The sequence below is a fragment of the Anoplopoma fimbria genome, chromosome 15 (assembly GCF_027596085.1).
Source record: "Anoplopoma fimbria isolate UVic2021 breed Golden Eagle Sablefish chromosome 15, Afim_UVic_2022, whole genome shotgun sequence".
NCBI lineage: Eukaryota > Metazoa > Chordata > Actinopteri > Perciformes > Anoplopomatidae > Anoplopoma > Anoplopoma fimbria.
Genome location: NC_072463.1, coordinates 12,312,772 through 12,328,612, shown reverse-complemented (window position 1 = coordinate 12,328,612; position 15,841 = coordinate 12,312,772). Strand labels below are relative to the sequence as shown.

The following is a 15,841-nucleotide window of genomic DNA, read 5'->3' as shown; positions in this document are numbered from 1 at the left end:
CTTCAAACATTAGGTTCAAAGACTTGCTGTGTGACTTTTATTACACTTTTCTCTCAAAGTTACCTTTTTATTTTTCACTTAGCTGTGTGGTGGTTGATTGGATTTGAAGTACTCAGTGCTCTGTGCTTCCTAAAGGTGTTGAATGTTAGAATGCATTCTGATATACAGCATGTCTCTGTGTTGTGTTTCCTCTAGCTAAGAGCATGGAGCAGCTGAAAAGACTATTGTTGCTGATACTAGGCTGTGCTGTCCAGGTAACACACACACACACACACACACACACACACACACACACACACACACACACACACACACACACACACACACACACACACACACACACAAGCCCAAACACAGCAGCTTACTGTACCACCCAGTCACTCAGCAGGAAGTCTATTTGGTTTTGCATGTCTGAGCACAGCGGTCCGCTGTGCTGATAAGGTTAAGGGTGGGACTGCAGGATCAACCTGCAAAAGGAGTTCCATCAATGGTTTAAATATACTGTAATAACCATTAGAGTTACGGTGCTTCATACTGAATATGTTGCCTAAATATATGCTAGTAAATATTGTAGTTAATTACGTTAACAAGTTTGGGAGTGTAAAATTTATGAAATCTTCTTTGAAATCTGTTCTTTTCAAATGGATTTGATTTAAGAATCAGCCAGATATGGCGAGTTAAGAGTTAATAGGGTTACCGGTAGTAAAGAGGAGGGGCTGGTCATGTGGGATGTCGGGGCGCAGGTGGTTTCTCTCTCTGTCTGTTTGTGCGTTCTGCTCTTTGTTGTCTCTCATTTCCTCCTCTCCCATGGCTCGGAACCCACCAACGTTTTGTTTTTTTTCATTTGTTTTTCCCTTGCACGCGGCTGTTCTGTTCTTCATCACTCCCTCCTTCCTTATTTCCCCTCCCTTTCTTTCACTCTTCCCTCTTTTTGTCTCCCTCCCTACCTGTACTGGTTCTACTGGTTCCAGGAGAGAGGCCACGAGGGAGCAATGAATGGAAAGACAGACAGAGGGAGGGAGAGGTGGATGAAACCATGAACAAATGTATATCAATGTTAATTGATGTTAATGTCAAAATAAAGACCTTTCCACTTCAGCAGTGGTCCAGTTAAACGTTTTCAGAACAAAGTCCCATCCATCACCATACATACTGCATTTCCCATAGTCCTGTTCTGCTTGACACCAATGTGATGGCAACAAAGAAACATAAAGGAGCACAGTTTTATTCAAATGTGTTTGCTATTTTCATTTCATGCTTTGTGTGTGTGTGTTTGTTTTGTGTGTGTGTGTGTGTGTCAGTGTGAGCGTAAGGAGGAGATGATAGAGAAGATCAAGCTGCTGGACATTGAGACCCAAGCTGCCATCGTCTCTCACATCCAGGAGGTCAGTGGAGCGCGGTGCTAGAAACCAGATCAATGTAGATCACAAGTTCAAGTATCTGCTGTGCTGTTTTTTTCCCAGCTTTACTGAATTCATCACTGAACATGAGTTCTGAAGACAAGCAGAACATTGACACTCACATAGTCTTAAAGGACACATATCATAAAAAACTCACGTTCTTGTGAATATATTTCGCCCATGGCTTGATAACTACCTTCGCAAATGTGCGCCATATTTGTCACACAAGCCAATCAGAGCAGACTGAGCTTTTGTTTTTGGTCTGGGGTGCCTTAAAGAGACAGGCGCTAAATACTGGAACAATCAGACACACACTGAGAGATAAATGTGTTTATAAAACCTCAGCGTGTAAACATGAAACCAAGAATTTTTGACTGCTTGCACTGACTTCAGAGCAGTTGAAATGATTTTTTTCGAGATGTTTCGTTAAAGAAAAAGTAGACCAGCTGCTATAACAAAACAAAATAAGAACAAAGACAATCTGTATTGGCCCGATATCTGTGTCAGGGGCAAAAAACGTGATGGAGAATCTCTAAAAGTTATAGTAGTTTTTTTCTCCTGATCCAATCCCTGACTAAAACCCATTATACGTTACGAACCACAAGTTTTGTGATCCGTTGCACCCTTGTTCTCGTTGTATGTCCATTCAGCAGGAAACATTCCAACATCAGCTGACATCAAAGAACAATAACCGCTCCTTCAGCAGTAATCAGTTTAAAGACATTGTTTTCTGAATATGATGTTTATTATAGCTCCTTCCTATTTCCAGACCGGTCAGCTCTTTTATTTTTATATAGACAGGCTGGATGATGAGGTCATGCTGATGATATTACCAAGCTAGTTAACCTCTTCAGCCCCACAGACACGTTGAAGAGTCCGTCATTACTCGCTTTGTGGACAAGCGTTGTTTCAAACTCGTACAACTTTATTGTTTTAGTATCCAGAGGTTTTCAACTGTGTGAAAAAAAAAAAGGCAGGCCAAATTACAGCAGTGTTGAGTTTTCCATTTAATCAAACAGTGCCACTGTAAAAAGTGTCACTTGGGTTTTAATATTTTTACCGACATTATAAATGTGTGCAAGGAGGAAGACCCTTTATGCTTTACCACTGTATGCAGCCTGACATTTCTTTATTTTATCTGTCTGCTGCAGGTGACCCACAACCAGCTGAATGTTCTGGACCTGTCCTGGCTGGAGGAAGGATCGCAGCTGGAACACGAAGAGCTGGAACCTCTGTCCCGCAACATGGCTGTGTCGCTACAGCAACTGATCGATCAGAGAGACAAAGCCAGTGAGGTACTGAGACTCACACACATAAACTTATTTCATAAAGAATGATAAGAAGATTTAATACACTTAAATCTCTTGAAATTATGATTAATTGTGTGATTTAGCATTTTTATCAAAAGAAGAACCTGCTGGCGGGTTGTGGGGTTTGAGTCCAATTGTAATGTTAAGTGAGGAAATGCTGTTTGAGAGGATTTTCCACTTGAACACACAAATATAAGCATTTATATCAGGAAAAATATCAAATTTAAATAAGAAAGTTGACAGAAGTAGCCTGTAACATCATTGGTATGGGAAAACAAGAATGAACGTGAATTTAGCAAAAACACTTCTGCCTTGTAGGTGATTGTGGATCTGACCCAGGAGAGGGACTACCTGTCCAGTCAACAGCCCCAGGAAGGGTGCAGGAACCTGGACATGAGCAGCCCAGAGCGTGGGCACAGGTCTGGGGGAGCTGGAGTAAATAACAGTGGATCGGCTGGGACCGTGTGTGGGCTGACCAAAGAGGAGAAGCAGCATCTGTCCGTGGAGCTCGCTGACACCAAAGCCAAGCTCCGCAGATACAGACAAGAGCTGTGAGTGTGGATCACATGACTACTTGTAACGTCAAAGGTGTCGCTCATAACGACCCCATGTGGCTAAAAGCAGAAGCTCATTGCAGACTGTTACACGCCTCCTTAAGGTTTCTGTGGGTTTCACTGGTTTTGGGCTGAACTGTGGTGATACAGCAGCTGGGAGTCATTATATATGCAATATGGTTATTATGTTGTCTAGTTCTGATAGATGTGCAATGTGCAACTAAGAGGATCCATCTATTTTGCAGATAAACTATACACTCCCACTTTACACACAGCAACTAGAAGTCATTCTGCACAATATACTGTCTGGATTCATTCACATAGCTTTATTAAAGACTTACAGTGAGTCTGCTGTGTTTCTACAATGTCATTACTGTTAGTTTTCATACTCTACAATTACCATCAACCTTTCTAGACATTACCAGGGCGTGGGGCTGATTATACAACATAATTAAGGATTGTAAAAAGAAAAAATGTTTGAAGCTGAGCTTTTATTTGTGTGTGTGTGTGTGCAGGGAGGAGAAGACAGAGCAGCTGATGGATTCAAAACATGAAGTGGAGCGGCTGGATCAGGAGTTACAGAGACAGAAACAAGAGGTCAGGACCTGTTTATACCCAGAAGTGACAGATCTGTATGACTAGAGGAAAACCACCGACAAAACAGAGGACAAGCAGTTTGGACTGCAGGGTTTCTGTCTAAAGTGATGCTTTTTCGGAACAAGGTTGATTTTCTTTTAGCTTTCTCACTGCGAATAAAGATAAAGGCATCAATCACATTGTATAGAACAGACGTAACGTCACAACATAAATGCTCTGTAAAAGATGTGATACAACTATAACTATATATACACACACACATTTTTTTTAAAACAATTTGAAATTGTTGGTTTTAAATTACCTTTGATCCCATGGTCCGTCCAAACCAACCACCCTTGACAAATGCAGATCAGACCAGATCCAGTCCTTCCGTTCATACATTTTCAGAGACATACCTAGACATATACAATGCCTAACTGTTCACCAGATAGAACTCAAGTAAAAGGAAACTCAATAACACAGTTTACCGTAGCATTAGGCTATACAACAGTTTACTTCAGACCGACTGCCAGACGCTGCTCTGGGTCAACAGGTTCCTGCTAGTTGGTCATCTGCCTTCTCAGATGTGGATCCAGCATCCTCAGGAGGACCTCGAACTGTCCCCGTCCTGAGACTCTATTTAAAAGCTTTTACTCAAGTGTTGCAACTGTTCCAAATTTGAATCGCTGCTATGAATAGCCAACGGCAACCTTATAAGTAGGAATAAAGTGTGGCACACTCTGGCTCTATATGCATTCCTTTTGTTCTGATGATGTTTGGGCCCTCAGGCCGTCTTCAGTTTGCCAACAAATGATGGCAAACTGGCAATTGCTACTGTGGAGCACAGCAATGGCTTGTTGCCCTACAACTAAAGGAATATAGTTATGACAGTTTCTTTGTTAGTAAAGTAAACAAAGCAAAGCACATACTAAAAGTCATCAATAGATTTGTCGGTTGTAGTTTGAAAAACAAAACACTCTAACACAACGAGGGTTAGGGGGCTCTCCAGGTGGTGAAATCCAACCCAGATTCACTCTGGTTAAAGAACGAGCTTTGTCCACTTGGCGTTTGACCTCGCTATATCTGCGTGTTTTCCCCTCCCTGCGTCCTCATTGATGCGTGCTTGCAATCTGGAACCTGGTCACTACGTTTTTATAGAGGTTGACATCTGGAACACAGCGAAATGGGAAAAAATAGGACAAAGTCTCTGCAGATACAGACACCTCAAAACACTTCTGGTGGGACAGAAGGGATGACTGAGAGGGATTCACAGTTTTAACGACATCACATCAACCCAATCCTGGCTTCTCTTCATTGGCTCCCTGTTTGTTTTAGAATTGATTTTAAGATTTTACTGATCACTTTTAAAGCACGTTTGGGGCAGGCCCCAAAATACGTAGCGGACATTTTGACCCCGTATGAGCCAGCTCGCAGCCTTAGATCCTCAGGTGGGGCCCTTCTGGCTGTTCCAAAGTCGAGACTGAAAACTAAAGGCGACCGTGCTTTTGCCATCAGGACCCCTCGGCTTTGGAACGACCTGCCTGAGGAGATAAGGCTTGCAGAATCAGTAATCTCTTTTAAATTACATTACATTACATTACAGTCATTTAGCAGACGCTTTTATCCAAAGCGACTTACAATCAGTGTATTCAACATAGGTATTCAAGAGAACTACTAGTCACCAGAAGTCATAAGTGCATCTCCTTTCTTAAACAAGCATCTAAGAGCATAAACCAGAGCAAAAGTATAGTGCAGAAGCAAATTACTACGAAAACAATAAGTGCAACGAACTAATACGAATACAATAAGTGAATCACTTCTTAAAACCCATTTTTACAGACTGGCTTTTATGTGATGTCGTCGCTTCAATGCTTTGGTTTTGCTAAATTATATTACTTAATTGTAATGTATTTTATAATTTTTTCTTGTTAGTTAATTTCTATCGTACTGATTGGTTTTAACGTGTTAAATATTGTTCTGTTATATTAGGGTTTAACTCTTACCTCATTGGGCCTCATTGTTGAGCTCTCTGTTGTTTTATTGCCTTGCTTTTGCTGCTTCGTCTGTCAAAGCACTTTGTAAACTCTGTTTAAAGGTGCTATATAAATAGTTATTATTATTATTATTATTCTTTTTGTATGAGTCTACACCTTTTTTAGGAAATTCCTAATTATTCTGCCTTTTAAGGTAGAGGGTAGATATCAGTATGTTACCTGATCTGTCTTTATGCCATTCTTCTCAGAACCAGTCCCTGTCTTGTGAGGCTCGCTCTGTCCGGGTGTACCGGGACGAGGTGGACTCACTGAGGGAGAGAGCAGCGCGGGTCGACCGACTGGAGACTGAACTGACCAGGTGTAAAGAGAAGCTCAATGATGTTCACTTCTACAAGACCAGAATGGAGGTTTGTTTTCATGTTTGATAGTATTGGTATACATTCACATGTTCCACAGTTGAGTTATGTAAAATGCTAATTTACTGCTGCAGTTAATAAACCTGGATGACTTGTAACTGTATGATTTACATGGACACTTCATTCAGAAACATCAGCATTGTTTGTATATGTGTGTGTGTGTGTGTGTGTGTGTGGTCATACAGGAGCTTCGCGAGGACAACATGACTCTCATAGAGACGAAGGTGCTGTTGGAAGAGCAGCTCTCTGCCTCTAGGGGGCGCTGTGATAAACAGCACACGCTGGAGAAAGACAACCTGTTACTTCGAGCTAAAATACACGACCTGGAGATGGTATGTCACTATGCCATTATCAACAATTTCATCATGATATCATTTATCCGCTATTGTAAAGGCTTTTACACATGAAACTGAAACTGACTCTTTGGCATAAACATATTTAGAAGGTTTTTTTATAGATCTATGGTTTTATAAGGCAGTTTTTCACATTACCAGACCCAGATTATAGACAAAATGATGCCTATTATCATCCATAATAAAGAATATGATATAATATGTGTTTTGCAGGAGAGAGACAATGAACGTCGGCGGTTGGAGGAGCTGGTGGAGGAGAACATGCTGCTGGAGATCGGACAGAAACAGAGTATGAACGAGTCGGCTCATCTGGGCTGGGAGCTGGAGCAGCTGAGCAAGAACCATGACAACACTAACACAGAGAGTAAGTTATATTTTGTGATACCCAGTTTAGTGTGTGTGTCCGGACATGTTGTTCTTTATATTTTGTCCAAACCAAAGTATTCTTTTCCTCGACCGCAGCTCGTAAGTCGCTGGTCCATGAGCTGAACGAGTGTGTTTCCAGTCGGGTGTTGAAGCTGGAGAAGGAGAACCGGGAGCTTCAGACCTCCATAGAGAGACTGAAAGAGGACAACCAGCTCCTGCAGGAGCAGCAGCTCCACAACCAGGAACTGGACAGGGAAAACCAAGGCCTCAGCAAGAAGGTAGGAGGACACATACATTATTTTCTATTACTTGTTACTCATTTGCATATTACTAATACCTACAGTACGTTTAACTTGTGTGTTTGTTAGATGGACTGTCTCCAGGGTTTATTGGACCAGGAGAGACTGACCAATCAGGACATGGAGTCTCTAGGAGAGGAAATACTGAAGGAAAAACAGAGTCTGGAGAGAGATATGCATACTCTGAGGGCTGAGAAGGACAGACAGGTAGGTAACACACACACACACACACACGCACACACACACACACACACACACACACACACACACACACACACACACACACACACGCACACGCACACACTCTTGGGTAAGGCTTTGTAAACGTTCATTATAAGATCCCAGACTGCATCAAACCTTATGCCACTCCTCCTGTCCAATCAGATCTCAGAGTTGGAGAGCGAGAAGCAGCACATCTCTGATGCCGTGGCGTCCCTTCAGGAGCGTGCTCAGTCCAACAGCGAGGCGAGGGTCCGCGAGGTGGAAACGGAGAACCGCCTGCTGCACCAGAGCATCACCGACACCAGCTCCCGATTGGCCAGCTTAGAGTCCCAACTCAAACTAGCCAGTGAGGATGCAGAGAGGCTGAGGGAGAGGGCGGGGCGGTGTGAGGAGGTGGAGCGTGAGGCCGCGAGGCTGGAGAGGAGCAGGGAGGCCCTGAACAGAGAGGTAGTAATACAGAATATATATATTTTAATATTCATTTTATATATAATATATTCTTAAAAGTGAACTGAATTGATACAAAACGTAACTATATTCGACCTACTTCTCCATTTTGCTTCGAGGTGGCCTCTCTGCGTGTATGCAGCGAGCGGTCCGAGGCTCTAGAGAAGCAGATGTCCTCCTTGGAGCAGGAGGTGCACAGGCTGAAGCGGGAGGCAGAGGAGGCCCAGCGGGAGCAGCAGCGACTGGGGAAGCACGAGGCAGAGAACGGCCTGCTGTCCAAGGAGAACCTGGACCTCCGCTGCTCCATGGAAAACCTGCGCTCCTCATCCGCCTGCCTGGCCACCCTCCAGGAGGAGCATAAAGAGGCACAGAGAGAGATGCAGGAGCTGCAGAGGAGGCTGGAGGAGGCCCAAGAGGAGGCACAAGGAGAAAAGAAGAGGGCAGAGAGGCTCGAGCTGAACGTGGCAGCCCTGAACCAGGAGAAGCATCGCTTAGAGGAGGAAATGCAGAAGAGCAGAGAGGAGAGGGAAGACGAGGAGAGAGAAAGGCAGGACACCCAGGCCAGAGAAGAGGAACTGAGAAGGGAAGTAGAAGAGCTGAAGGACGAGCGGAGAAGGAGGGAGGAAGTTGAAGAGGAGAGAAGGAAGCTCCAACTGGACTTGGAGCAGTCAGAGAAGGGCAGGAAGCACCTGGAGAAGGAGAGCTGGAGGATCAGTACGCTGCTTGAGGGGAAAGAGACGGAGCTGGAGGAGAAAGACAGGCGATTGGCCACTGTGAAGAAAGAGGGCGTGACTCTGACTAAGGAAGTGGATAGGCTGAGGGAAGTGTCGGTCAAAGCCAAGGACTTGGAGAGGGAGAACAAGGAGCTGCAGAAACAGGCCACTATTGACAAGAGGACTCTGGCCACTCTGAGAGAGGTGAGAGGACAAAGTCTGTTGGAAATGATTCATTTCTTATAGAGCTAAAAGAGTGAACCAAGAGATGAACAAACTTTAAATTCTTCACTTGTGGGTTTTGTCAAAGTAAAACAATATTGGACACTCTTTTCCCCTGGGCAAATACCATCTGCTGAGGACGCTCATGTGATCAAAAGCTCCAGAACAGCTAAAAAAAATGACCTTGTAGTTATACTGTTTTGAAAACTACTGTTTCCAAGGTCCAGAATTAACTCACAGTCTCAATAGAATAGTTTGAATTGTGTTGTTCCGTGACAAACAATTATATAAGTGGATATCAGCTACATTACCATCATCATCGTGTCCCAGCTGCATCTAAAGTCACATATCGTCCTCTATACGGTTGTTGAGGTAGTCTTTGCAGTGTTTCTCTGACATTGGGTGTTTAGAAACCAAATGAGCTTCCTGGATGTATGACTTCACCTGGAACAAAGGATTTCATTGGTCAAACATACATTCCCACAGGTGGAAATCGGCTGAAATCAAGATCTATCTGAATATTGTTCCCCCTCACGTTCAGCAGGGGTGTGAAACAGTTTGAAGAACGCACAAAATCAAAAAAGCTAATTCTTCGAATAGAAAACTGTGTTTGATGTGAAACGGCTCCAGTATTGGCCTAACATTCAGACTAACCTCCAGTTTGCATTGTTTTTAACCCTGACGGGCGTTGTATCCTCTGTTAGGAAATGTTGATGTGTATGAGTGTCATAGCTGCGGCTCATGTATCTTTATGTGTGCAGGAGCTGGTGTCCGAGAAGCTGAGCGTTCAGCAGCAGAGTGTTGAGTTGGAGAGACTCAATCAAGAGCTGGAGAAGATCGGACTGAACAGAGAAAAGCTACTACAGCAGGAGCACACACTGGAGGACAGGTAGTCTGCCCTAATACGCTGCTATCGCTTTCACATGCTAGGGTTGCTGATCAGATTGAGATGATTTCACGTGTAAAAATGAATGTCGGATGGGAAGTTGATCGACGGATTTCTTTGGTGCACACGGCAGCAGGTACAGGCTGCTGGAGTCTCGGCTCGAGGAAACTGTCCAGCAGACGATGAAGCTTAAAGAGGACAAAATCTCCTGTCTGGAAAGGAAACTGGAAGAGAGCAAAACACTGAACACTACGCTAAGTTCTAAGCTAGCCACCGTAAGCATATGCACACAAACTCTTACTAACAATCTCCAGAGTATGAGGTGTTGTTTTTTGCAGATGTGTTACAATTTATTTTTTTTACAGGGTGAAGAGAACCACAACTCCCAGCAGTGCTCAGGAGGTGACCGGGGTCCAGGGTCAGCCACTGCTGAACTGCTCCGGATCAAAGATCATCTCATTGATGTAGAAAAGAATGTACGATTTTTCTTTATTTTTTACTGTTTCTATCACATATATTTTTCTTTACAACTTATTCAGTTTCTTTGTGCATATCCATATTTTATGTAACATATTTAATATTATTTTTATATGTTTATTTTTCTTTAATTAATTATTTCGTAATTCACCTTTTTCACGCAATTAATGAGCATATTTAATGTTATCTGTTTAATTATTGGACCATTAGGAATTACTTGATGTGCCTCCTTTATTTTAGAATGACCATTTAGATTTTCTTTCTTCGTAGGCTGAGTTATTAATTGTTCTGGTGTCATCACGTTTTCTAGAACTCATCCCTGCAGATGGAGAGCAGCCTACTCAAAGGGCAGCTCAAACAGATGGAGAACCAGAACACGTCTCTTAACAACCAGATGTTGGGGCTGCAGCGACACGCCACCACCCTGCAGGAGCAGAATTCAGCCTTACATACACAGACTGCAAAACTACAGGTACACTATGTCCAGTTTGGTCACATAGTGATTTTGTAAAACTGAGCTAAGACGTTGGCAGGAACATCATTTGAACTTTTCTCCAGAAGATGTTTTTTTGTTCTAATGGATGTCTCTGTGTCTCAGGTGGAGAACTCCACGCTCGCCTCCCAGAGTGCCTCTCTCATGGCCCAGAATGCCGTGCTACAGGGCCAAGTCACCGCCTTGGAGTCGGAGGTGGAGACGTGGCAGAGGCAGCGCGAGGAGGCGTGGCGAGCCAGAGAGAGCGTGCTCAGCGACCACGAGCGCCTGCTGAGCGTTCACGAGAGGCAAGCGCACGAGTACGAGCAGCTCATCAGTCAGCACGCCGCGCTGAAGGGCAAGCTGAGGTCGGTGGAGGGCGAGAGCAGGACGCTGCACAGCAAGTAAGTGATGACAAAAAAAAAAAAATTCAAACACATATTAAGCATAAACAGGAGGAAACACGGAGCACAGTATTAGAACTTGGTAGATCAATATTTTTCATGTCACTGTGACTTCAGTGGAGAAGCTGTGCTACTGCTTATTAAAAAATGTTAGAGGGAAAGAGGTTGTAAGCTTGCAGAGAAATATATGGTACCCAACAGGCACCATTGATTCTCTAAACAACAGACATACGATAGTAAATATAAATCTTTATTTAGATCAGAACTATAGTTGGCCTGTCTCGTAGCTTTACTGTAGTTGTGATACAGCTGTAGTGAATTAAGGACTGACCAATGTAACTAAATGTAACAAAACGTCACTTGAGCTCTGTAAACAGAATATAAACCGATACATGGTGTCACACATATGCACACATTGAATGTTCTCAGTTCTCAGTCAAGTTGGATTGTTGTTTATTGACTTGTACACACATACATCATGTTTTACCACGACCAGAGGCCGTAGGTCACACAGTATTATTGATCAGTTACGGGGACATCAACCAACACAATTTAACCACAGCCCGACCCTCAACTCATACAAGATGCTGTAGTTATGTGTTCTATTTGGTTTTCATGGTTTTCATTTTTATTTCTTTTTAAATCACTGTAAGACCAAACCAGGGATTTCCCGGAGTTTTGTGGGCCCTGATACTGATCCCATACTCTTATTTACCTAAATGTTGATTTTAAGTTGGATCTACCACATTAAAAAAAACAGCTCGAGCCTATTTCATCAGACACGCCACAATAACCACAAGCTAGATGATCCAAATACTGAATGGCCTGGTTCAAAATCGTAAGTTTTTAAGCTTAAAGTGGCCCTATTATGCTTTTCCACTTTTTCCCTCTCCTTTAGTGTGTTATATATATTTTTTTACATGTAAAAGGTCTGTAGAGTGTAAAACCTGAAGTCCACGCCTGAAAGAAGTTACCCTCCCCCTCAGAATCACTGCTCCAGAGCTGCCTGAAACGAGTCCATTGAATTCTCTCCTTCTCACTTCTGTAACTTTATGAGGTCACAGAAGTTACCTAAAACTCTCCGGCTAGTTTGGCCCTCAAACAACAAAAGAGAGACGGAATGGAAGTTCACATCTACCATGGTGTATTGGTTATGAAAGCAGTCTCTTACCCAGGAGGCCCGGGATCGAATCCCTTCTGTGACCTGTCGTTTATTTGTCATTCTCTGGAGGAAGAGTTTTTTGAAATTTGAAACGTTGACCAATCACAACAGAGCGGGCTAGCTGACCAATCCTCCCTCTGGAGGGAGGAGCAAGCGCTACAACGGAGCATTTCAGAGAGAGGGTGAGAAGAGGTGCTGCACGACAGCCAGGATGAGAAAAACAAGGCGGATTATGATCATTAACGCATGCAAACATGTTGTAACTGTAACTTGAGATAAAAATATGCATCCAGAAAATAGCATAATAGGGACCGTTTAAGTTATTGATAGGATATTTAGGAAATGTAAAATTGGCTGAAATTTACGTGATGCGATCGGCTGTAGAGAAGACGTCCCAAAAAGATAAAAGATATGCTTCGTTTTAGCCAACAACGTTCCATTAATGTATACACGGACTGGCCCTGTTACTGAAAGCAAAAATCAGCTCAGGACATTTCAATATCCAACAGCATGGAACAAGTACAGACGTCACAGCTTACACAGAGAACGAACATTGCCCATTACCTTTGGAAAGGTTGCAGAAATGGTTCTCAAAGTACAAATCTTAATGAAAGAATGGCCGTGGAATTGACTGTAGATTAATATTATTTATTGGTACATATGCTTGACTACACTATGTGTTAACATGAGAAGACTCTGAACTTGTTTACCAGCCTTGGCCCCACCACGGTAACGTGTTCAACTAGCCAATGAAATGGAAGCTCTGTTTGTTCAGTTTAGCGATCTCCTCATGTTAATGTTGGCAGGTCCTCAGTAACTGATATTTAACCAACATCCTCACATTTTTAAAGAAACATAAGATTGATGCGTCCCTGCTCACCATGTCATTTATTTTTACCATATTTGTATTTGGGAAATCTGTGTCTGTGGGCATCACAGGTAGAGAAAGTAGACACCATACTCAGCTACATGGTACCAAATGTGAATGTTAACCAAACATGACCATGCTCAAGTTGTAAACGCAGACAATGTCATGTTCGTCTGCAGGTATTGTAATTTGCTGCAGCAGAAGGAGAAATACGAGGAGCAGGAGGGGCACGGTCGTAAAGAGAAGGAGGAACTGAACCAGGAGATCCAGAAGAATCGGCTTCTACAGCAAGAGAATCTACAGCTCAAAACTGAAGTGGACAGGTACTGTGTCAGCATTTGTTTTCTTAAGGTATACGCTTTTAAAGGGTTAGGTTCAGGTACAGTGTCATTGTGTAGTTAAAGAGACACTTTGGATGTTTTGAAGTGGGGTTGTATGAGGTACTTATCCATAGTCAGTGTATTACCTAAAGTATTACCTGCAGTAGATGGTGGTCAGCAAGCCACCAGTTTGTAGAAACCTACTGGAGTATCAGCACAGGAGCAAAGCAAAGTACTGCTGTGGACGAGGACAGGACCTATTGTAGACGCCTAAAAAAGTCAATGTCCGTTTAAGTGTAAACTCTATCTGGAATGTTTTTGCCGGGTCTATTTGACAGCTATACAGTCTATGTTTCAGATGGAGAACACAGGCAATTATATTAAATCACCATGCTCCATTGGAAAAAAACAGAAATTCAATCTTGCAGAAAACAGGGGTTGCTGGTCCAACACTGCCTCGATGAGTTATTTTGTTTGTGTTATTTTATTCATTTTAATTACATTTTTCTTTTTATTCAACAAAATCACAAACAATTTAACAGATTAAGGGAACAGTAGACCAGCAACCCCCGTGTTCTGCAAGGTAAAATAATGTTGTTTTTTAAAAATGGAGTCAGGCGTCTTTGGCGAGAGCATAGATGTTCCGCCGGAAACGGCTGACCGCAAGGTAAAGCACTGAAAATATTCTAAACATGGCATACACTCATACTGATGTAGATCATTTTTTCGATGGGCCTTCTCTAAGGTGTCTTTATTATGTTTTAATGACAGTAGTAGGTTGCTCATACAACCCCACTTCAAGCATCAAAACTAGCTTAGGTCAGAGGCAGAACCTGGGTGCACAGTCAGCTACAAATTCCAGTTGATCCCTCCAAATTCCTCATGTAGTTATTCTTTCTCTCTTGCCTCCTCCTTCTAGGTTAACAGAGAGCCAGTCACAGCAGTCAGATCAATGTGAGGGGCTGCAGCAGCGCATGAATGAGCTCAAGAGCTCATTAAGCTCCGCCCAGCTGGAAGAGAGACGATGGATGTCGCAATACGATTCGCTAAAGGAGCAACACCAGGGCCTGGATCTAACCATGACCAAACTGGACAACCACTGTGAGGTGAGCTGGACCTTTTTCTTTACCACCGGCCAGCGGGGTGAAATAAGTGACACGTGTCCTGAAGCACAGCAGAGGGATCACCATCACCTTCTCTCTTTTACTTTTCTGACCTGACCTGACGTGTGTGTGTGTGTGTGTGTGTGTGTGCGTGTGCGTGTGCGCGCGTCTCTGTGTGTTTTAGCTTTTGAGCCGACTGAAAGGGAATCTGGAAGAGGAGAACCACCACCTCCTGAGTCAGATCAACCTGCTGAGTCAGCAGAATCACAGTCTACTAGAGAGGAGCATGGAGAGCAAGGAGCTGTATCACCAGGAGCAGAAACTATACATGTAACTGCACGCAGCACCTGCAACACAAACTGTGCACCATAAACACCAAATCACTAGTAAACGGACTCTACATGTAACTATAGAGCAGACACCTGCACTAACGTGGAATTATCCAGAGTCACTTTTTCTTTTTTTGAATGACACGTGTGAACTTGTATGTTGAACCTGTAAACATGAATAGCCTGTATGACAAATTACATGGAAGGATTGTCTCATCTGTGGTTTTGTGTGCACATGAAGCCAAAAGAAATGAACCCTTTTGCAAACCAATTTGCTGGAAAGCTCCATTGTTTCATAGAGCCTCATCTCGCCAACACTACATACTATGTATTGAGACATACTTAATGTTTTTTTCTGGCATACTAAATAGTATGTTAGTATTGGTATTGGAACCAGGTGGCAAATGGGTTCTGGAAAGTGCAGCCAATGCAGAAGAACCTTAAACCTCCTATTAAGGGTCAAATAGACCATAAAACAGGGTAAGCTACATTGTGATTGTCTGGTCGCTACCAGGTGCCATGGTGTCTCTACGACAGTAGCCTGCAGACCAAATATGGTCACATCAGTTCACCATCTTGCAAAAAGCCAAGATGGCGATGGCCAAACCGCCGACTGGAAGTCCTGCTACACGTAGAATACATATTCCTGGTTTGAATCACATGACCTAAGTCATGTGAACGATCTTAACGTATAGGAATGAAACAGCGGATAAATTCAGTAATAACTGTCATGTATTGAAATGTCCACTGAGTGTCTGTAAAAATGAGATATACTAAAGTGTACCATGACCATGAATAACAGATTACAACGTGTTTGTGTTTTATTTGTTTTCCATGTAGTGATAAGTTGAACGCTCTCCGTCGCCAGAAAGAGAAACTAGAGGAGAAGATCATGGACCAGTACAAGTTCTACGACCCCACACCTAAAAAGTAATGCTTCTATGGACA

General features: G+C 43.0%; 1 protein-coding gene across 3 annotated transcripts in view; it reads left to right on the top strand.

The window, feature by feature from the left end:
- The window catches only part of ccdc88c (coiled-coil domain containing 88C), a 48,416-nt gene that overhangs the window by 18,157 nt on the left and 14,418 nt on the right, over positions 1 to 15,841 (top strand). For 2 of the 3 annotated variants that reach the window (XM_054613429.1, XM_054613432.1), the window contains exons 5-24: positions 196 to 254; positions 1,302 to 1,385; positions 2,552 to 2,695; positions 3,029 to 3,261; positions 3,780 to 3,861; positions 6,083 to 6,241; positions 6,436 to 6,582; positions 6,817 to 6,967; positions 7,066 to 7,247; positions 7,338 to 7,475; positions 7,653 to 7,937; positions 8,057 to 8,854; positions 9,634 to 9,761; positions 9,892 to 10,234; positions 10,546 to 10,707; positions 10,834 to 11,111; positions 13,321 to 13,464; positions 14,381 to 14,567; positions 14,749 to 14,894; positions 15,734 to 15,823. In XM_054613429.1, coding sequence (XP_054469404.1) covers positions 196 to 254; positions 1,302 to 1,385; positions 2,552 to 2,695; positions 3,029 to 3,261; positions 3,780 to 3,861; positions 6,083 to 6,241; positions 6,436 to 6,582; positions 6,817 to 6,967; positions 7,066 to 7,247; positions 7,338 to 7,475; positions 7,653 to 7,937; positions 8,057 to 8,854; positions 9,634 to 9,761; positions 9,892 to 10,234; positions 10,546 to 10,707; positions 10,834 to 11,111; positions 13,321 to 13,464; positions 14,381 to 14,567; positions 14,749 to 14,894; positions 15,734 to 15,823 — 3,940 coding nt within the window. The remainder of the gene's footprint in view (positions 1 to 195; positions 255 to 1,301; positions 1,386 to 2,551; positions 2,696 to 3,028; positions 3,262 to 3,779; positions 3,862 to 6,082; positions 6,242 to 6,435; positions 6,583 to 6,816; positions 6,968 to 7,065; positions 7,248 to 7,337; positions 7,476 to 7,652; positions 7,938 to 8,056; positions 8,855 to 9,633; positions 9,762 to 9,891; positions 10,235 to 10,545; positions 10,708 to 10,833; positions 11,112 to 13,320; positions 13,465 to 14,380; positions 14,568 to 14,748; positions 14,895 to 15,733; positions 15,824 to 15,841) is intronic. The other variant, XM_054613430.1, reaches the window with a different exon arrangement.